At 36.7% G+C, this 23,170-nt stretch overlaps 2 protein-coding genes across 6 annotated transcripts; one reads left to right on the top strand and one right to left on the bottom strand.

Moving 5' to 3' along the window:
* Positions 1 to 4,171: 4,171 nt before the first annotated feature.
* Positions 4,172 to 7,947, bottom strand: LOC149713422 (uncharacterized). Of its 5 annotated transcripts, XM_089847811.1 has the most exons (7): positions 6,811 to 7,947; positions 6,607 to 6,728; positions 5,966 to 6,518; positions 5,720 to 5,905; positions 5,597 to 5,659; positions 5,277 to 5,540; positions 4,172 to 5,218 (listed from the first exon to the last, which is right to left on the bottom strand). In XM_089847811.1, the coding sequence occupies exons 3-7, from the start codon at positions 6,016 to 6,018 to the stop codon at positions 4,942 to 4,944; spliced, it is 843 nt and encodes a 280-aa protein (XP_089703937.1). In that variant the 5' UTR covers positions 6,019 to 6,518; positions 6,607 to 6,728; positions 6,811 to 7,947; the 3' UTR covers positions 4,172 to 4,941. The 5 variants fall into 5 exon arrangements, with proteins under 5 accessions (XP_089703937.1, XP_089703914.1, XP_089703924.1 ...); XM_089847788.1 differs by having other exon boundaries at positions 5,966 to 6,267; positions 6,343 to 7,947; XM_089847798.1 differs by having other exon boundaries at positions 5,966 to 6,267; positions 6,374 to 7,947.
* A 12,511-nt stretch (positions 7,948 to 20,458) lies between these two features.
* LOC149713421 (uncharacterized) lies at positions 20,459 to 20,997 on the top strand. Its single transcript, XM_089847766.1, has 3 exons — positions 20,459 to 20,593; positions 20,671 to 20,814; positions 20,892 to 20,997. The coding sequence occupies exons 1-3, from the start codon at positions 20,474 to 20,476 to the stop codon at positions 20,982 to 20,984; spliced, it is 357 nt and encodes a 118-aa protein (XP_089703892.1). The 5' UTR covers positions 20,459 to 20,473; the 3' UTR covers positions 20,985 to 20,997.
* Positions 20,998 to 23,170: the final 2,173 nt, after the last annotated feature.

Below are 23,170 nucleotides of genomic sequence, written 5' to 3'. Positions count from 1 at the left end.
CTCAAACCAGCAGCAAAAGCTGTTGGACGAGAAGCGATAGGTGTCGGAAGTAGATGGTTCGGCGACATATCAACGGGAGCAGATCCTAAAAGCTCTTTCAAAAAGAATATTAAAATTGCGGGGTCTAATTTATTACATAAAGCGGGTGATAAAATAGGGGAAGCGCAATTTGGGAGTGGAAGACGTAAAAGAAGAAGAAGAACCAGTAAGCTAGGAAAGAGAAAAGTGAAAATAATAAGGAAGAAGACTGATTTTTTAGCTTAAAGAAGTACCCTTAAAAATCAAAGGGGGGGTATAAAAGTAGGGAATTTACACGAGTAATAATTAGTTTACGTTTAAACAGTGACAAATAAAGTTATTCAAAAATGGAAGGAATGATGTCGGAATTAGATTTTTTCGCTAAACCCGTCACTAATTTGAATATTGTGGCCAGTAACGACATACAATTACAAACTGTTAATGCTATAACGGATGGTGGTCCATTGGAATTTTAAGTAAGGTTGCTCTTTATGCCAACAATTTAAGGCTAGAAACAGGAAAAAGCCAGGGCTAATGCAACCCTCAGAAATAACCAGTCCTTGGGACCAAATTAGTGTCGACATAATGGGACCTTTCCCTTCAAGTAGACACCATTATAGATATTTAATAGTTTTCGTCGATTATATGACCAAATTCGTGGAAATGATACCACTAAAAACTATTACTGCTAAGACCTGTGTTCAGGCATTTAAGTCTATTATCACCAGGTGGGGAGCTCCTAAAGCTATTCTTAGTGATAGAGGGGTACAATTTACTTCGAAACTTTGGCTGCAGACTTGCAGAGCATTTCGAATAAACCCAAAGTTTACCACCCCCTACACGCCAAAAGTAAATCCCACTGAACGAGTCAATAGAGTAATAGGTGAATTAATATCATTTTACGTAGGGAATCACCATGATAGATGGGATGAATCCCTTGACCTTCTTCAGTTCGCTATAAATTCCGCACCCCATGAAACTACGGGAAGATCTCCCTTTTTTCTGAATTTAGGGCGGGAGCCACGTCTCCGTTGGGATTTAGATATTGAAGAACCCATTCAGGACAATGACGACCCTAGTCGTAGCAAGGCTTTAAAGGTTCTTAAGGAACAATTAGCATTCAGTCATGAATTGTCTAAGTTAGCTAAAGCGCACCAAAAGAAGTATTATGACCTCCGTCATGATCCTCTCGAGTTTGAGGTTGGGACTTTAGTATGGATGGAAACACATCCTTTATCAAGTACGACAGGGCAACTAATGAAAAAGCTTAGTCCTAAATGGGCAGGTCCCTTTAAAATAGTAGCTAAACACTCTCCCGTAGTCTACGAGTTAGAAGACGCTAACTCAGGGCAGAACGTAGGGAAAGTTAACTTAGAACATTTAAAACTCTATTGGACCAATGTAGCTGTCTTCGAAAACGCCGAAAATACCCCCGCTTCTCAATCCGAAGTCGCTGATGAAATCGAAGGTAGTCCTCCTACGAATGGTGGAAGCATGCACCACCAATCTGCGGAGACTTCTTCAACTACTTCATCTGAATCATCATCATCTTCTACATCACCGTCATCTCCGGACGGTCAGGAAGTCCGTCAACCGATTCTTCCTGCAATTACCGATGTCCCTCCAACCACGACATCACCTTCAGTAGAAGAGCAAGCAGCGGATCAACCGATCCTTCCTGCAGTTCGGGATGGTTCACTTCAGTCTACAGATTCTGATAGTGAACCGGGCATGGCCCTTTTTGAAGACCCTCCTCTCCTCCTTTTTACCTATCATGATATGAGGGCTTTTCAGCTAGATCATCCCTCTAACGATAGCCCGCCTTCTGCGGCAGGGGGCGCTTCCCCGTCTGATCAAGAATCAGTCGTGGAAAATGAGCTACATACACCAACTTCCAGTTTCACAGAAGAAATCGTAACGCCAGACGACAAATCAACGTCTTCTGAGCGATCCATACCGGAACCTGCGTTACAGCATGCATTCTCCCTCTTCTGGTTTTTCGGAGGAAATAGTACCTCCCGAACCGATTTCTATTTCTACCGAAGAAATAGCACATCCTGAACAGAAGTCTACTCTGTCGGAAGAAACGTCAACACCTACACCACCTTCTCAATCGAAATCCCAATCGTTACGTGTGTCTGATAGTTCTTCAACCACGTTATCGGAGTCAATGAGAACGCCTCGTTTGAATAGGGCTACATTACCCGATATTTATCTAGAACCTTTTAAATTGGGATGGCGTCGAGAGGTATGTAAGAGGGCGACGGTTCAGCCCGGAGGTAACGAAGTAGACATTTACTACCGACCTCCTGATGATGATGATAAAAGGTTAAGATCACCTTATGAGGTTCAAGTCTACCTTAACAATAATAATATCACGAACCTAGAAAGGGAGCAATTCTGTTTCTCCCGAGAGCCAATCTCCTTTTTCCCATGGGAATTTATTTCCCAAGCCTCTAAAAGACAATATTAATATTGTATAATTGCACATGGCTTCGAATTGGGCATTTGAACTCCCTAAAGATTTACGACCGCCTAAAACGACTCCAAAACGCCTTAGCAAGACGGAGCTATCATTAAGGGTTATGGAAGACTATTGCCCAATTGATCAAGAAAATCTCCCGAAATGTCTCAACTGCGATGAGCGTGGACATGTAGCAAATGATTGCTACATGCCAAATAAATATTCTAATTCTACCGACTCCTGCTCCCATTGCTATACCAAGGGACATACTGCCATTTCTTGCCCTTTTAAAGAAAATGATGACGACATTTTGGTGCTGGCAGAGTCAGGAGAAGAATTGGAACTCATTACAGCTCCTCAGGCAGTCCAGGATCCATCCCCAGGGTTTTACCCCATCACTCATCCATCTTACGACCACGAAGCGAACGATCCTTGGTAATTGACCCCATTCCTTCCCCGTCCTACTCCATACGAGCCACACGAGGAAGAAAAAGAGAAGTCAAAAACCAACTCCAAGGAGGACACCACTGAAACACCTGAACCGTCACCTCGCCAATGGATTCCCTTGGAGGATCCTAATGATGATGATTATGAAGATAAACTTTGTTGGGAACGCTTCGGGTCTATGGGATGGACTCCCAAACACCCACCAAAACTTTTAATTGCGTCAAAGGTTGAAAACGCCAAACACCCAGTAATTTGGACCACGTCCATATGCAAGCGCTGCCGAAAAATCGGCCATCACGTCGTAGCTGACTGCCCTAGCAAAAGAAGTAAAGCTGCCATAGCCAGGAGAGAAGCACGCAGAGTGGCCCGTCTGGCAAATAAGAAAGCGAAGAACTTAGCTCCTGAATGAAAAAAAAAAAAAAAAAACCTTGTTTCACCCCTGCTCAAAGATTTCGGGTTCCTCGGGGGTAACCCTATTTTTCTTTCAATTATTCTGATAAAAGCGAATTCCTAAAGAGGGGGGGATGTAACATGGCTGCCAGATTTCAGGAGTTTCTACTCCTTGGATCTGGCAGGGCTTCAAGCCTCCATGTTACATACTCCTCCTCTTCCAATCTCTGTGATAGCTGGACAGGCAGTCAGAAATCAGCTCTCGGTTAGAGCTGTTGTTTTTGTTTTGTTAATTTAACTGTAAAGAGTACGGTTCGAGTTGGGTCTATCCCGTTACTTATTGAAATAAATATAATAGAAGATATTCTTCTATTTTTTGGATATTTAAAGTAAGTTGTCTTTATTTCTTTTTTTTTATGGCCCTCGGGAGTCTATCTCCCTTAGTTTAATTATTCTACAGAGGGTTACAATATCTATTACGAGTTACGGTCTTGTCTTTACGTATGACGAAAGCGTTCCAGTGACAATTAAACCCGAAGTATTTACGCTTATTATGCAAGACCCCGTAAACGGGTTTATTACTACACATATTAACTTTATTATTAATCAAAGAATTTTCTTAAAAAATATGTTACTCACCTTTCGAATTCTTTTGGGTGATTTTGAAAAAAAACTATTGGATGTTAAACGCGAGAGTAAAACTACCTTACACGCATTTTGCAGCACGTTAAATTTAACCGAACTGTTAAAATCATTCGAAAATAATTTACGTAATCCTCAAAATATTCAATGTGTTTTAAGCATTCAACAAATGATTTCGTACTGTTTAATTGAATTTTAAAAATCTTTTAATAACATGTAAAATTAAAATACAACAATAATAATAATATTTAGAAAAAGTTAATATTTTTTAGAAAAAGAGTTAAACATTTAAAGGATAATCAAACATTTCCATAAATCCCGTATTAAAATCATCGGGATGGCCGCGACAGGGGTAATGAATATTAAACATAAAAGCGGTGATGCAAATACCCACTATCTTGTTATATCGGGGACAGGATAGAGTTCTACAATAGAAAGCCTTTGAAATATTTCTATCGATTTCAGAAACCTCTCTTCGTTTACAAACGCAACACGGTACGAATGCGTATGAATAAGTTTCGAAGATTCGAAAATACATAGCTACTTTTACTTAACTATACTTTTTAATGGTAAAAATATCACTTACCCTGCAGATGCCCTTTCTCTCGGTAAAGCTGCTGTAATTTCTAACGGTACTTGGGTTCTATAAAAAAAAACTCTTAAGAAACTAGAAGCTTAAAAACAACTAGTAAACTTTTAGCTTACAGAAAGTCCATCTCCTGTAACTGCGGCTGAGGATTATCTTCTGGGAGACCCATGTTTTTTAAAAGACTTTCTCGGCTGAAGCGTTAAAAGAAAATGATAAAGTTTTCCCCGAGATATCTACTATTTCAAAAGAATTATTATTGGGCGTTGTCAAGGTTAACTACTTTTTTAAGAAATGTTTGGCACTACGGTTGTTTAAGAGAGGGGATTCTTATAGAGTGTTTAAGCTTAATATAAAAAGATAAGAGACAAGTTTCGTTATAATATATATATTTTTATTGAGAATTAATTTGAGATAATAATTTAGGTAAGCGTCTACGATCAATAAGAAAACAGAAATGAGAATTATTTAAAATATTAACAGGATAATATTTTTGATGATAGGAGAAGCAGATGAGATGTTGGTATAAAGGACAGTCTCGAATAGGACAGAAGTAGAGCTTGTAGACAGTTGTACGTCGTTCCGGAACGCAGACAGTTTCCCTGATAGTGTAGTGGTTTGGAGTACGGCAATAACAATTAGGGCAGCGAGTAGGAATATCGTAGGTAGAACTATAAAAATAGGTTAAAATTAGTTTTTTATATACAATAAGACTCATTTACAACTTACTTTAAGTCAATTTGTAGATCTTTTTCGTATAGGGGAAGTCGGTATGCTTTATATTTAGAAAGGAAATAGGTGTCTAGGAAAATGTTAATTGGATAGAAATTAGACTGATCCCAGGTAAGGCAGATGATAGTTCGGAAAAGAGGGCAATTAGGAGTAGCGCAAAAGTATAAAATATAGCGGGATTCAATAGTACGAAAAATGACATGAGAATTAAATTCGGTGGAAAAACAACAAGAACACAATGTAGGATAGGGATATTTAAGACTGTAAAAACATGTATTAGTTTATTAATTTTTAGATAGTAATTTATTTTGCTTTACTTTAAATCAATTTGCATGCATGGGTATTCTTGAATCATTGCGTTGTAAAGTTCTTCGCTTTCGCTGTTTTAAAAATTTCTTGTTAGGTATCTTACAATTCCTCAAACTTATTTAAAACCTTACGTTTCTTCATCCGAGGATGATTCCGTCGATACAACATCCGGGTCGTCGGCTTCGGCGAACATATCAATACTCGCGATTAATTCGTTTATTTCCTCCTCCACCCCATCTGGGATATCATGCTCCTCGTGGATGATGATTGGTTCTACTTCCAATTCATCATCGATATCCCAGAGTTGGGGTAAAGCGCTATATAAAATAGATCCGGTATTAAAAAATAATTTTAACTTGCTAGCTAAAATAACTTACAATTCCTCAACCGGTTGAACAGCGTTTGAGTCAAAAGATTTTGCTGGACACATTTTTCTAGTAGTAATCTAGACTTTATCTATGAAGATATTTTCAAACTTAAAGTTTTTTGCGTTATGATGTGAAACTTTGAAATCCGTTCAGTTTATATAAGAAATTTTCAAGGTTGTTAGCTTAAGAAGTCTAGTTAGGAATTTGTAATGAGCGTCGAGGTCATCCCTGGTTTTCTTTGAAAAAATATTTAACTGTTGGTTTTTTATGTATTAACGATTTTAAAGAAGGGTCCATATTAATGAGCGTCCCTATCGAAAAATATTTATCAGTCGTTTTAAGAAGGCTGCATATTATAAATGTATAATTTTAAAAGAGGCCCTCACAACGTGCGTGTTTCTTATAAGATATTATTACTTTTCACAGACTTGAATGAAAAACAATTTTCGGAATTAAATACCACAGGCCAAACTGAGTTACAGAGTGGTCAGGATCTAAACTGTCTTTTTTGTGAAAAAGACGATATTGCTAGTTTCTCATCTATTGGTGGTGAAATTCATTACTGCGTTAACAATAATTGTGAAAAATTTAAAAAAGCCATTTATAAACAATACGGTAAAGTTTTAATCACCAATATTGAAAACGCTTACGCGATTCTGGACAATAGTTTTTTTTGTATCAATTGTAACCAGTTTTGTTACAAAGCTCAACGCCAAGAAAAAGAGTGTTCATACTGGGACAGTGAAGAGGAACCAAACTATTATTTGTGTAGCTTCCCAAAAAAATGAGAGAAATTTATTCGTACGATTTTAATGAAAAAAATATTATTGAACATGATTGTAAAAATAACGTACCTCGGTTAGGGACGTTATGTCTAATCGAAATTGAAGACAATCGTCAGAAATTTGCGCGAAAGTATAAAATAACTCACACAGTGATTAGAAAACTCGTTTGCGAAGAAATTTTGAAAAACAAGCGGGAGAGTTATGTTGTAGAACTATCTTGGGTCACTTTCTGTACAGTTGACTCATTATGTCAAATCGATACGGTTGATTGTGGTATTTACATCCCTACAACGGAGTGTAAACTAGGTCGGATTCATAAGTACTATAACAAACAAAACTGGCGTTGTCAACATCGAAAAGAGGCGGCCTACGTTCTGGGATACGTTTGTCACGACAGTGAGGCTGTTCAAGCAGTAATTAACACGGCGATTGTTAAAATCATTTACGAATGCAACTCTACGCTGACGTATAAAAACCCATTTCGCAAGAATTACGCAACATCTAACAGCTTCAGCTCAAATTTCTTGAAGCTGTTATATATTAGTGTTGTAATCGATTCTTTACGGTTCGGCAATTACTCTAAATCATCCTTATCAAATACACTGTCTAGATTTAGGGATACATTTTTTAAGGTTCGATACTCTTTTTGTAAAACCGGTCACTTTCGTGACAATGTATCCATTGATAACGTGTATGAAGTGATTTTTTCAAAGAATGCCACCAATAAATCTTACGAAGATTTTCAAAATGCCAATCCATCTTTCCTAGAACTTGAAGGTGAAGAGTGGGATTGGTAAGGATTTGCAAGATAGTGAACCATCATTTACCTATTAGTGAAATAAAAAATCAAAAAAATGGATTCCGGGTTTGGAGAATGCATGCATCACATGGTTTTTGGTTCAAGTAACAATATAAATTATCGATTTTCGAGTTACGCGTGTGGCGAAGCTTTTAGTATTAAATCACAAGCTGCGAACGCGATACCTCGGTTAGGTACGTTATGCCTGATCGAAATTGAGGACAATCGTAAAAAGTTTGAAGGAAACAATCGAATATCGAAGTATGCTATTGCTCAACTTGTACACAGTGAAATGTTAAAAAACTTGTGCACCAACAACATTGTTAAAGTATCTCGTAACCGATATGATTATTGGAAAGATGTAGTCTCGATCGATACCAGGGATTGCGGACGTTACATCTTGACTACGGAGTGTAAACTAGGACGTTTTCATAAATACAACCCTCATGAACTTGACCAATGTCAACATTCGAGTCAAGCAGCGTAAGTTTTAGGGTATGTGTGTCACGATCAAGCGAGTGTTGAATCGGTATTAAACACAGCAATTATTAAACTTTTGTATGAGTTTAACACTCGTTTGATCATAAAGGACAAAAATGACAATGATGATTACTACTATTATATTAATGGTGATCCCCGTATTAGTTATACTGTTAATGTGATAAAGTTATTATATATTAACGTAGTTATTGAAGAATTGCATAACTTTAATCATTCGTTAATGGATTTAACTTTCACTTTCGAAAAAATGAAAATAAAATTTAATCTCTTTACAAAATCTAAAAATATTCCAAGAATTTTGAGAGATAAAATCGGTTTAATGACCCCACTTTTAAAGTATTTTCAAAAGACGCTATTGATTATGCACGCCTAGAGTTGCAAAAAATAGAACAAAAAATGTTATATTCATTTCCAAGTTTTTGGAATTATTTTCGCAGAATTTAACCCCAGAAAGAAGTTATTTTTAAAGAACGCTGTCAATTATAATTCACGAGATAGTGAACCATCACCTTTTGGTGAAATAAAAATTCTCAAAAAATGAACTTAGAGAACGTTTTTGGTATTGAATCGCGTAAAAATATAAATCATCGGTTTTCGAGTTACGTGTGTTGCAAACCTTTTAGTATTAAATCAGAAGGTGCAAACGCGATACCTCGATTAGGTACATTATGTTTGATCGAAATTGAGAACAATCGTAAAAAGTTTGAAGGAAACAATCTAATAGCGTGTCATTAATCAACTTGAACGTCGTGAAATGTTTAAAAACTTGTGCGCTAACAACATCGTTTAAATATCTTACTACCAAGATGATGGATGGAAAGATTGGACCTCTATCGATACCAGAGATTGCGGACGCTACGTTTTTAGTACGGCATGTAAACTAGGAAGTTTACATAAATACAACCCTAATGAATTTGATCAATGTTATCAAGCAGCGTACATTTTAGGATACGTTTGTCATGATCAAGCGAGTGTTGAATCGGTATTAAATACTGCAATTATAAAACTTTTGTATGAATTCAACACTCGTTTGACTATAAAGAACAGACAATGCAATGACAACCCCCATATTAAATATATTATTACACCTGTTAGTTATACTGTTAATTTGTTTAAGTTATTATATATTAGCGTAGTTATTGAAGAATTGCATAAATATAATCATTCTTTAATGGATTTAACTTTAACTTTCGAAAAATTTAAAAATAAATTTAGTCTCATTACAAGATCTCCATATCTTCCAAGTATTTTGGAAGATAGAAACTTGAGATTAGCGTATGACCCCACTTTTAAAGTATTTTCAAAAGACGCTATTGATTATTATTATCATCAAGACTTGGAGGGGATAGAAAGACGCTTTTTAAATTTATTTCCAAATTTTTGGAATATTTATCGCAGAATTTAATCGTGATGTAATCAATACAAATAAACATTGTTTTTTAAAAAATTTATTTCATCCTTCGATTTGTTTTTTACACCATTGACACAATCCTGTTTTAAAAAAATTCTGATCTAAAATCGGTAAGAGTAGAGGATAGAAACCAAGAAGCGCTACTGCTGGGTTCATAGATAACATTCCACAAATAATTCCTACAGGTACAGTTATGGGAAGGATAAGTAATAACCCACCTAAACAGACATTTTCTTTTACAACCTGTAAAGCACGCCGCGTACAACATCTATTATTACAATATTCTTCAGTCTTGGGTTTGCTTGTAGTTGAAACGTATTTCTCCGTTGGTGGTACATCTCTCCCTGACTCGTCGTTAGAACAATGTATGGGTATGTTGCATGTCGAAAACCCTTTAACAATTGGGCATTCCGGGGAATATTTTCGATGCTCCTCATTTACTTTATCATTAGCTTTCCAACTATGTAATGTTATATCGCAATAAAAACATTTAACGGCGTCGCCCTTCTTTAAATAATAAAAACCATGTTTCGCAAACTCTGACGGATTTATATTACTAACGGGGTAATCTTTAAAAGTTTCGAGCCGTAGTTTTTTCCAGTTCATTATAGCTTTACGTTTTGTCCCGAACTAATATAATTTCAACCACTGTTGCGGATATATCTTACAAATTGTACCTACGTCACACTACACGTGACTCGCATTTGATTGACAGGTGTGATTCTGAATTATGCAAATTTGAATCATTTTCGATTCATTTGCATCTTTAAGGTCGGATTTCTCAATTAAACAAATTTGGATCATTTTCGGTTAATTTGCATGGTTAAAAGTGGGATTTCTGAATTATGCAAATTTTGATCATTTTCGACTAATTTGCATAGTTTAAGGTATGGATTTATGAATTATGCAAATTTTGATAATTTTTGGCAAATTTGCATAGTCAAAAGTGGGATTTCTGAATTATGCAAATTTTGATAATTTTTACCTCATTTGCATAGTCAAAAGTGGGGTAACATACTACTCCCCTATTCATACATGGATTCGGAGGAGCGGTTTTGAGAGGTTCAGTTACCACCAATCAACTGCTTCCACAATGATTTAACCGATGAGCCGCTAAGCCCGGAAGATTATACGCATGCGCAGAATGTGTGGAAATCATTCAACATTCAAAATTTAGGTATGTATATATCTAATTATATATATTAGACGAAATTACATATTTTCTCCAATAGGCGGGTATCACGACCTGTACGTGTTATCAGACACGCTCCTTCTGGCTGACGTGTTTCAAAATTTCCGTCGGATGTGTATGACGTATTATCGTCTCGACCCAGCCCATGCCTATACCCTACCCGGTTTTGCTTGGAATGCCGCTTTGCGTATGACCAAGGTGTGCTTGGACTTATTGCTGGACGAGGACATGCACCTTTTCATCGAAAAGGGCATTCGGGGTGGGGTGTCAATGATCAGCCATCGCTTTGCAAAGGCTAACAACAAGAATCTAGAGGGATACGACGACTCAAAATCGGATAGCTATATCTGTTATCTAGGTATGTATTTCAAGTTAACGTATGTTGCACTAGTGAATATTAACAATAGATTGTAACAATCTCTACGGGACTGTGATGTGTGACGCCTTGCCAATGAGGATATTTCGGTGGGTTGAACCCAACCGGGACTCTGAACGGGAAATTATAGACTGTCACGACACCGCACCGGAAGGATTTATAGTCGAGGTCGATTTGGAGTACCCCGAGAACCTCCATACTAGCCACAATTGTTATCCACTAGCCCCAATGAGGATAAAACCAGAATTCCTCTCCGAATACTCAAAAGAGTAGATGACATCCCTGAATATTCCAATTAAGGAATCACTCCCCAAACTAGTCTCCAACTTCTTCAAAAAGGAGCGATATGTTGTGCACTATCGCAACCTAAAGTATTACGCATCGAAAGGACTGAAAATCACCAAAATTCACCGAAAAATGAAATTCGAGCAAGGGGCTTGGTTAAAGCCGTACATAGACTTCAACACGGATGATTTTGAAAAGGACCTCTTTAAACTGATGAATAACGCCGTATTCGGTGAGTAGTAAAATTATTCTGTGTAGCAAGCTTATAATATCCCCCTACTCCTCACTTAAAGGTAAAACCATGGAAAACCTACGAAATCATCAAGATTTCAAGCTAGTCACCACCCCCGAGAAGGCGGTTAAAAAAGGCAGTTCCCCGCCTTTGAAAAATTTACGATTTTCAACAACAATCTTGTTGGAATCCACTCTACCATGTACCAGTTCCACTACGACGTAATTCAAAAGCAGTATGGTGACAAGGCTAAACTCCTCTTTACAGATACCGGTATGTTTTATGAGATTATGTTATACTTGTTCCTATACTAACCCGATGTATAATTACAGATAGCCTCACCTACCACATTGAGACACGGGATCTGTATGAAGACTTCGCCGCTAAAGCGGATAAGTATAACTTTTCGGGATACCCGCGAGATCACCCACTTCACTGTGATGCTAATAAAAAACGACTGGGCAAATTCAAAGATGAGCTGGACGGTACTCCGATCGAGGAGTTTTGCGGGCTTAGACCTAAGATGTACAGCATCCTATCATCTAAAAGAGAGAAAAAGGGAGTTTGCAAGCGCGTCGTGAAGAGTGCTTACTCAACCGCGCGCTGACCACCGCGGAAATGGTTCGAATAGTCAGCAATAAACACGTGCTTAAAACTGTTAGGCAGAATAAACTATGCCTAAACCCCTGTGACGATAAACGTTACATTTTGAACGATGGTATTTCGACACTAGCCCATGGGCATATTAAAACAAAATAAAATATTCTGACAAATTTATTGAGTAATTCTTATACATATATTCAGCAATCATATTAGCGTTAACATTTTTATTCTCAGTGAATCTTTTTATTATATCAAACATTTTAACTGCCCTACACCGATACAACGAGAAATAGACACAATACCCACCACAAGTTTGACCTAATTCCCCCTGAAGTTGGCGTGATTTAAACGTAACAGTTAGGCTGTTTCGCTCCACAAAATCGTTAATATCCTACTCCTACCGAGTATGGGCTCGGAGGATGCCAGAAATCTGTTGGTGGCTTTGGAGGATTTAGTTGCGGCGTATATTCGTCCGAGGTGTGTATCGAAAATATAGTTAAGAATTAGATTATTTATTAATATATATTTTTATACCCAATAGTCCTATCAGGGGCGAGGATGGGCAGTACCCCACCGCGGAGAGTGGAGTATAATCTCCTAACTGCGGTGGATATAGGTATGACTCATAAACATTTTTAATCCAACTTAATTTAATTATCAGGTTCATAGATCCCTTATTATCAGCGTTCAAAACGCCTTATTCTCGCGGTTCGTGAGAAAGCGGGACAACCGCAACAGTGCGGACTTAACGATTGAGTATTGGGAGCTCATCTCCAACTGGACAGAGCCCTGATCCAACACATCAGCGCTACTATAAGCGCTAGCATTTTAGAAAATTTCAATATCGCATATCAATTGTAAAAAAAAATAAATAAATAAAACAATAATTTGATTTTTAATTTTATTCGTCTCCTAAATGATTATTTACAATTTTCTCGTGATTATAAATCCATTCGGAAAATAATATACGTTTAGATAGTGCACATAAATACTTCTAATTATTACGGACAGTTTTATGATTAAGCATACATGTAATCATGGGTCCATCATCGTCGATTTCGTTGGCTTTGGGACATCCTACTCCATTTAAATCTATAACTTCCCGATTAATAAGGTTCAACAAAAAAAGCACTTTTCATCCCCTTTGCAGAATACACGTTCGTAGCCTTGAACTGCAGATCGGAGGCACTCCCCGAGTTTTTCGTAAGGGGTTACCCCATAATCCCAGTCAAGACCGTGCAAATTCTTCAGCAGCCACCTGTTTTGCCGTACGGTGTCGTACGGGATCTCTTTTTCCGGGTAGGGCGGCATGAAGGACCACGAGGCGACTCTCGGAATTTTTTCCACGCTTGTTACAGCCACCTCTTTCGCTATTTTTTCCTGTTGATCCTTAATAGTACGCCCGTTCAGGAAGTCTAACTCAACAACCACGGATTTCTTAAACCTATGGGTGGGAAAGTGGAATTTCCCATTACCACTGATATTTTGCCATCTTGTTTTCTCATCCGCCATCTTGCGATCCTCCCATCCTCCAATCCTCAATCCTCCCTGCCTTCCACTGCACCTGTGCTGGGATCGGCATTTATGTACTACTGCACTTGTAGCTAGTTAGCTGTTTAAAATGGTTTACCACGAAAAGCGTTGCTACAATAGTTGTTTGAGCAGCACAAGAAAATGTAGTATACCTTTCATGGACGGAGTTATTTTTTTACCATTTCCTAAACCCAAAACTTACTAAACTGCAAGAACGCTCATTATGGATTCAAGCCTGTGCCCGACCAGAATTAAAGCCTGACTTAATAGCACGGTCAATTATAATTGCACCAATCATTTTCTTGGTGGTAAAGAACCCAAAGAAACACATCCCTTTCCTATACCAAACTTTGGAATTAAAAGCTTGCCTCTAAGTACACAATATTAGTAGAGAAAATGAGATATCCTGGTATAACCAATTTAAATTCAATAGAATGACAAAGGTCTTTTGAATCTATCGATACCAATAAAAGTTGATGCTAGTCAAGAAAATTTGCCTTTAATAAAGCCATCCCAATATATATTTTTCACAAAACCTTAGCCCAAATTATTTAATTTAGACTTATTTTAAGTAGCAAAGTCGGGGTAATTTATAGTATAACTATTAAATTTTAGATTTTAATGAAACATTATTTTGAAAAAGGACAAGGGTTGTCTGAAATAGCATGGAAAAAGCTTAAAAATGTGAAAATTGATGACGTAGAAGGTGATAAAAAGGTTACAGTGATAAAAACCTTAATCATGGACTCTAAAGCAATTCCTTTAAGCCATGATTTTATAAAAATTATGTCAACTTTAAACGAGAAAAAATAAAAGATGCTTCTTAAATTTTATGCCCGGATTTTAAGCACCAAATGAAAAGACTTGTCTAATCTCTGTTCACTGAATGTATGTAAATATCACTCGGATAATAAAAATTGCGCACAAATCGAAATAGTGCAATATGTAATATTTATCTTACTATATTAAGTAATTTGATTTAAAACAAATATACTTTTTCTTATATATCACAACATTGATATCCAAAATAAAAATTAATTGTCTATCATGCCAATTCTAGATAAAGATTATACTGTTACCCTACTGAAGTAAACAGCAGCCTGGGGAGCAATACCTGGACGCCCAGATCTGCCTGCACTGTCATTACGAACCTTCGAGGTTATATTTCGGAGCATCATAACGGTTTTTTGGGTTCACATTGAATCTCTTACCGAATCATGCATCATTAAAGTATCACTTTGTTACCACTCAAACAGTGGAAAGTTAAGGCATTCATTGGGTGGCTTAACCCAAGTTTTTTATATATGATTTTAAAGAAAGAAGACCATCTAGCTTCCATATTTCTAACCCTTTGAGTCCAACTTCGCAACCCTCAATACCTACCACCGTTTCTTATTTGGCTCCCCTATCATCATCAACGACGGAATGAACAGGTACACCATCATCCTCGGCAGCTTTTTATTATAATGAAATTTTTAGATAATTGGATTGTCCTCACAAAAAAGAGCAAACACGAGTTGTTTCACAAACCAAAACCAAGATATCGCCTATGGACTTATGAGCCCATGAGTAGTATTAGAGGAGGAGTAGACCTAATTCGTTTTTATAGGAGTAAATATAACTTCAAATCGTAAAACATCTTTATGAACCGCTTAATATTAATTATCCGCAAAACTTGCAATGTGTTAAATAAATCAAGACAAAAATATTTTCATCAAATTTGTTTATTTTGGAATATGAATTACAAATTTGTTTTTTCTTTAAAATTAAGATAAATGTTCGTGGTAAAAGCTGTCCGGGGTTTTAATATCATTCATTAGTCGCATCACCCAAAGTAAGAAATTATCGGCGTGCAATTTCGCCTTTTCCTTTCTCACTCGTCCCATGTTCAAAGTATATGGTAAACATACATATCATTTGAAGACAATAGATTACCATGTACTGGAATTCATTTCTTCCCTCAAAACGTGTGTATGTAACGATGTAAGGCATTTTTCCCGAATGAATTCGAAGCGATAGAGTAGATGGTTCTTATAACAAAATCCAGTAATCAACGACGCTTCACAGTATTTTTTAAAACTTTTTATTATTTTATAAACATAATAACGAACTAGAATATCGTTTAAAACAGGATGTTGTATAGGATTTAATAATCCGTTTCAGACTCCACCCTTTGTGCATTTTATGAATGAAATCCATTGAGTATAGTCCACATGTTGAAGATCTAAAGTCTTGAATTTGTTTATTTTGTATTTGAAACTGACTCGCTAGATGATGTATTTTCAAATTGTACGATTCGGGTCCTAACCCAAAACTATCGAAAAAAATCGTTTTCCCCCTTTTTTATTAGCTTTGTCCTGGCTGATCACTCGTTTGATTGTTAAAAACTATAATCGCCTTTCCTTTTTAGCGATGAAATTGGAAGGGAAAACCCCGTAAAAGTTTTTACCGCAAATTTTGGAAAGAATAGATTCTAACTGCAGGGTATCCATTTTCTTTCCTCGGTTATGAGGGGTTGTCTAATTATACGTCCCTGGATATTTTCAATGTTGGTTCGAATTCGGAAAAAAATGACTGTTATATTGTCAGTTAAAGCCGTTTTAAATTTTAAAAGTAACTGTAAAGATCCCGTCTTAATCGGCTCAAAATGTTCTAAACCTCCTAGTTCATCGGCTGTTAGAGGGATGACGAAAAATGAATTTCCACTAACGTATTCGTCGTATGTTATATTCGATCCGAAATTCATATTATAATTATTAGATCCCGTGAATAAGCTGAGATATTCTCTATGATATCTTTTCTCACTGAAGTTCGGGGTAAATGCGGGGGAAGGATACCGACGAGTATCTATTATACACTCCAAGTGAGTGAGACCGAAATGTTCGAATGTGTAAGGCTATGTGTGTATATTACTATTAAAATTACTGGGCTTACACATTGCGACAATTAATCTGTTGGGTAGGGTACCATTATACACCATGTCTCTGTACGTTTCGATAGTTCCCTGAGGTAGAGTGAAAAATTTGACCTCACTGCGGTTTAGGTTATAGACAGCCGGTCTATGTTCTAACATTAACATGTGTCCGAGAACCAAATCGGGGTTTAATTTCCATTTTTTAACATATAGACTACTATCCACAATTTCGATTTTATATTGATCGTTATTGGTCGTTGGTGTCATTGAAACAAACTCATCGGGGTTTCGATTAAATTTTAATCGAAGCGAAACCCCATTTAATAGAGCTTTATTCATATTGAACAGTTCTTGGTAAATTGGCCCAAAGACAGTTACAATTTTCGACTGGGATATAGTTTGCATTCTCCTTTTTAAACCGTTCGAGGTGGTAGAGTTAATAAGGTTGTCAATATCTAAACCCTCATTTTCATGCGTATATAATCTAGTCGACATTTGTGTTCGTTTGCTTTCTCTATTGAAATTGAGATAATCTGTTATATACCCTTTATAACTATACGTCAGTAGACCGCTACTCCAACTGACCTCATTCAAGGCTACATCTAAATTAGAAAATAAAGCGGATAGACAATTGTTAACAGTAACCACTTTAGCATCGTTAGGAAGGTTATCGCCGTCGGCTTTAACTACCTTAAAGCTTACTGACAATAAAGTATCGTCTAATTTTAGATAGTGATCGTCTGAACCATGAACGAAGAATTCTAATGTAACTCCGGCGGTAAATGAATTACTCAATGGTTTTACTAAAACGCATTCACTCGCGTCCAAACAATTATTTATAGCCGGTTCGGAAAAAAAATCGAGCGAGCTCATTAGTGTCATCGTATTATTGGCAATTTTTGTTTTCTAATCGAAGTAGTCTGGAAGACGTCTGGTTCTTTTTCTCTTAGGATTAGATGTGGCGATACGACGTTTTTTTCTTTTATATACGCCCTTCCCGGATTGAAGATTATTTATAACATTCATCCCTGATTCTTTCAATCGTTTAACAGCGGCTTCTTTCAAAATTAGCGCCCTCAGCCAAATCCCCTAACACATTCGAAGTACCACGCAGCGCCTCATTTTTTAAAACTCGACCAATAGGTTTGTACATGGGTTTTAAAAATGAAAATAGTGATCGAAAAACCGAACCGAATGAACCACCGTGTTGATAATACGGTACGGAACTAAAATACGGCAAATCCCCTCCAGTCTGGTTGTTATCGATATGGTATCGTGAAAAGTATATTATATAAGGATTGTCGCTAGAATCCATTACCATTTTTATGTACCGAACAAACTATGAGTCATTCACGAATTAAATAAGTTTATGGAAAGGCAAGCCATTTTATATTCAAGAGGAAGGTTTTTTCTGATGTGGAGTTTGAGAATGGTTTTTCCTTTTAAGGATTTTAGAAAGTCACCGTAACTAGTTCTAATATTGATTTCTATAGCTTCGAAAGAATAGCATTTTAAGGGATAATAATCGGGGAAATCGTAACTTTTCACTTAAACCTCCTCCCTTTCGAGATTTCGCGGGACGGACACGGTTCGTAAAATAGGACCCATTGTCGAGGCGTATAAGCTTTCTTCGACTAGAGATGAGTAAATTAGGAAATTTTGAATACCGGATCGTACTTCGTGTGCCTGGTTTGATCGAATTAGACCTTCGAGTTTCACGTTAATCTGATCCGAACTGAAACCTAAAATGTACGCCAAATTAAGGTGTGATTCGGGGAATTTTATAGAGACGGGTTCGCTAGTAGCTATCCGTGTTTTCCCATCATACGATTTAGATATTATTACTTTATTTCTAAATTCACGGGAAATTACCTGGATCATGGAGTTATAAATCTCTTCTATACTAAAATAGTAGCCGGGTGTGATATTGAGTTCAAGAGATTCGTCTATGTTGGAAATTTTCCGCGTTTCGCAAATTAATGACGTTTCGGAGTTTATATACTTATTTTCATAAAATATCTGATATACATTATATAATGTTAATGAGTTGCTTCCAATTACAGCCCGGATGTTTGCAACATGGACTCATCCGATCGTTCGTTACACGACAACAAACGTGGGTTTGATCTATTGTTTAAGGCGCCATTAGGATCGACTTATAGAAAGAAAGATGGAAGTCTAGTCAAATATGTTACAATTTCAAGACAAAAGAGCAATGGAAATACGTTTTTAAATATTCGTTCATTCCGATATTCAACCGAGATTAAAAGATGGTTACCAACACAAGACGGTGTCTTACTAGCCGATACACACATCGCGAAATTTAATGATGCGAAAGATAATATCCGACTTTCAAATTCGTTTTGAGGTCATGATCATTTGCTTTTATCACCCGCTCAGTTAACTTACCCTTTGTCGGAACACAATACCGATAGAGCGTGGATAACTATTTTAAACACGGGGGTAGAACATAATGTCGTAATAACACGTCAGAAAAAAATTCGTGTAATATTACTGGGATAATGCTAACTCCCGAAGAATGGAATTATCTAAAATATCTAATTCCGACAATGCATTTTATATTTTCACCTTCTAAAGTGAGGGAGGATTTTGAAGCGCAACAAACATTAGCTTATCTTCTTACGAGGGAAATAAATAAAATAGCGGAGACTTCGTGTGTTGGTTGCCAAAACTCTTACGAAAACCAACTGGGGCACCTCTGCATGACCTTAGATTGGAGTGATAGAGTTTCCTCGTTCTTCGATCAAGCCGTTCAAAATTTACGGATGGATGAGGTATTAAATTATATCAACTTTTATCAAACCGTTTTAAGCCGCGTCCCCGAGAACTCTCAAGAAACTACCAATGTAGTTAATAGTTTGTAAAATTTAGAAGACTTTAAAACCGATCTTTCGAATCAAAAAAATAAACACGATACAATTACTTCCCGTTTCTTCACCAGTTATGAAACTGGAATTAAATATTAAATTTCATTTTATATTTTTAATTACGTTGTGTACTTTGTTTTTGGGAATTTCCATCTGTTTAATAGCTTTTTTAAATTTAAGTTTGCTATTTTCAGAAAAGATATAATCTGTTTTGTCTGTGTATACCAATATAAATGTCTTTTTTAACCGTGATTTCTCTCCAGGAAAAATGTTGGTGTGTCTGTTTTATATCAATAAACATATTTAACATTATATATATATATATATATGACAACTCTTTTTATTTATCCTGATCATAAGATGATACGACTCTCATCATAATGGACGCGATTTATAGTCATTGCATATCAACCGCGTCTTTGGATGTTTTCAATGACAATTCTAGTAAGTTTAAGATTTTATTACCAAAAGAAATACATTTACACGGGAACTATGAATGTGGGTTGAAAGAGTTGATAATGCCTTTGCAATATGAAAATGTCCCGGATGACTGTACCCATTTTCACTTAGTTTCATCTGAAAAAGTTATTGAAAATTCCTCAACACACGTCATGGACTGGGAAAAATTTGGGAAAGGTAAACGGTCCGCTGGGGTTATGAATTATACTGACTTTTAGAGGATTGGCTTCACAATCTCGGCTAACACCGATTATGAGTTTATGGTATTTTTAAATATCCTATTTGACCACGTACAAAACTAGTTCGAGGTGGGATTAACTAGTGATAAAAAAGTTACCGCTTTCCATCGTAACTAAAATACATCAATAAGGATTATAAGTATTGTCGTAGGTGAGTTTGAATTCTTTCAGATTGTATATGTATTATACTATACTAATTTATTCGTTCCAGTGATAGTGTATAAAAGTATCGGTCCTTCCTTCTAGAACCATCATTCTCTAATAATATTTTCGGAGATAGTCACATTTGAGAAATAGAAAATGTCTGTGGGTCTTCTTGCTGTTGGTGAAGAAGTTAAAGCCATCTTGCGATACACGGCCGTCCTAGACCCAATACCAGAGAGAGACGACCTCCCAGAATTCACCTTCAGAGATTTGGAGGTAAGAATTTAACAAATTGATTCATTTTTATATTAAAAATTAAATATCATGACAACGTTTTTATTCATTTGTTTAAGGTATTGGTGCGTTCCATACATATTGGCTTCGTCATCCGGTTCGACCTCAGACCGGAGATATCTTCCATCGATGTCTCCGTGTCGTATCACCCCAATATGGACCGGCTCGTGCGAAAAATAGGAGGGGAAAAAAGCATCGTACAGGTATGTTTTCTCTCAATCTCTCTCTCTCTCTCGCTTAATTGCATCATTGTTCCATGTTTCCTTTATTTCTTCACTAGGTGAGGAAGTTGGAAACCTTCATACTAGAGCATGAACGGTCCAGGTCTCTAATTTTTAAAGACTTTTTTGAGAGTCAGGGCAGCGAAATGTAATCATAGAAATAAAAATTAAAATTAAAATAAAAAAATGTAATCGTAATTAAACAAGCAATAAAAAGTCTCTATTTTTTATAACACTTTATTTGTAAATATTTTCATCGTCCCAATCAATTAAAATTGGAGGTGAAGATATTACAACTTTTTTTCCGGTTTTAATTCGGGGGCCTATGAGACTTGGTTGCGGGTCGCGTTCCTACGGATGATATAAGATGAGTGATAGCCCCGGAAGCTCCTCCGCCAATGAAGTATTAAACTTCATCGTCGAAAACGATGGTGATGATGATGATGGGAGTGATTCGGTGAACACATTCCCAATTATCCATCCCGGGGATATGTAAGTGAATTTTTTCTATTATTGCTGTTTAGTATCAATAATTAAGTTTGTTTTAATGTAATTAGCGCCGACCTGGATGATTTCGATGGGTTTAATGAGGAAGTATTATTAAACATAAACTGTGACGGATACCGGTAAATACATCCATATTTATACACCCCACCATAAGTAGTGCTAATTGATTTCGTTTAGCATCATGGATACCATACGGGTATTGTTAATACCAAGTATGACCACCCCCTCGATCCAAACTCTTTTGGTCACCCTGGAAGACCTAATTGCGGGTTATATAGGTCCAAGGTGTGTATTGAAAATATAGCTAGGTTTTAGATTATTTATTAATATATCCTGTCACCCCTTAGCCCGACGAGGGATATCAATGGGGCTTACCCCGCCCCGGATGGTGTACACCCAACCCCGAACTGTTATGGATATGGGTATAATGCATTATCAAATATTTAATTCTATTTGCATTAATTACAATACACATATATTCACTAAAACAATTTTTTTTCCTCTTATTTACTATTATCAGCGTTCGAAACGCCATATTCACGTTGATGATGAGGAGGCCGCAACAACTTAGATGGAGCTCGCCACTCAGCTCGACAGAGCGTTGATTCATCTTGTCGGCGTAGAAATAAACCAAAGTGTGTGCGCTAATTACGCATTATGTTATCAGATTTAAAAATAAAATTTATATTTAATTTGGATTTTTATTCATCTCCTAAATGATCATATACAATTTCCTCGTGATTCAAAATCCATTCAGAAAATAATATACATTTAATCAATGCGCACAAATATTTCTTATTATTAAGGACACTTTTATCATTAAGCATACAAGTAATCATCGGGCCACCATCATAGATTTCATTAGCCTTTGGACATCCCACTCCACTTTTAAGTCAGTAACTTCCGGATTAATAATTAAAAATGCCGTCAAGAAAATCGAAGTCTACGACGACTGATTTCTTAAACCTATCGGAGATATTAAACGGTATACCATTAGCATGGATTATCTTTTATTTAGCAATACCATAATCTAATACGTCATTCTAACTTTGGCTGAAAATTATTGGTAATAACACCCTGATTTTAAACGGCTTTAACCTGGGTTTTACGGGTATTTTAGTTTTTCCAGAATACTCTAGAATTCCAGCTTTGACTGTACATTACTAGTAATAACGTCATGATTTTAACCTGGGTTTTATGGGGTATTTTTAATTTTCTGGAATGATCTAGAATAATCAGTAGAGCCAGGATTTTACTGGGAACCATAATTTTTCCCAGTTGGGATTTTGGATGAAATTATTTCACCCCCAACACAATCTTGGGTTTCATTCCCTTTACCCATTCAATTAATACCGGAGAAATTAATGGTTCGAATTTTAATCTAATTAACATATCAAAATACTGTTTATTTCTTAAATCGTAATTCACTCTATCTTCGTACGGTATTACATGTACTACGGTACCCGAGAATTGAACACGATTCATTGGGCTGTCAATCAAAAACAACCCTTGCAGGTGCGAGAGCGGGGTGCGACAATCAAAATGGACTAACCACCCACTAACAAGTATTTTAGCCCCCCATCTTAACCATTTTCTCATCCGCCATCTTCTCCTGCCTTTCACTGTACATCCTCCATCCTTTCCTGTCTTTCACTGTACATCCTCCCATCCTCCCCTGCATTCCACTGTACATCCTCCCCTGCCTTCCACTGTACATCCTCCATCCTCCCCTGCCTAACAATGGTTCCGCGGTTATCAGACTGGGAGAAAATAAAGAGAAAGTGAAAGTCGGATATCGAGGCTTGCTATTCTCTGACGCTGACTTAATGAT

The sequence above is a fragment of the Phalangium opilio genome, unplaced genomic scaffold, assembly GCF_054372755.1.
Source record: "Phalangium opilio isolate 3A_F unplaced genomic scaffold, DU_Popi_V2 ptg000009l_1, whole genome shotgun sequence".
NCBI lineage: Eukaryota > Metazoa > Arthropoda > Arachnida > Opiliones > Phalangiidae > Phalangium > Phalangium opilio.
This window is presented reverse-complemented; position numbering and strand designations above follow the sequence as displayed.

Excerpts from the sequence above, each read along its gene's own strand:
- LOC149713422 (XM_089847779.1), bottom strand. The coding sequence starts at position 6,018 with ATGTGTCCAGCAAAATCTTTTGACTCAAACGCTGTTCAACCGGTTGAG. Across the intron at positions 5,660-5,719 it reads TCATCCTCGGATGAAGAAAC|CGAAAGCGAAGAACTTTACA; the intron begins GTAAGGTTTTAA and ends TTTTTAAAACAG. Across the intron at positions 5,541-5,596 it reads TGCATGCAAATTGATTTAAA|TCTTAAATATCCCTATCCTA; the intron begins GTAAAGCAAAAT and ends ATGTTTTTACAG.
- LOC149713421 (XM_089847766.1), top strand. The coding sequence starts at position 20,474 with ATGTCTGTGGGTCTTCTTGCTGTTGGTGAAGAAGTTAAAGCCATCTTG. Across the intron at positions 20,594-20,670 it reads TCACCTTCAGAGATTTGGAG|GTATTGGTGCGTTCCATACA; the intron begins GTAAGAATTTAA and ends CATTTGTTTAAG. Across the intron at positions 20,815-20,891 it reads GGGAAAAAAGCATCGTACAG|GTGAGGAAGTTGGAAACCTT; the intron begins GTATGTTTTCTC and ends TTTCTTCACTAG.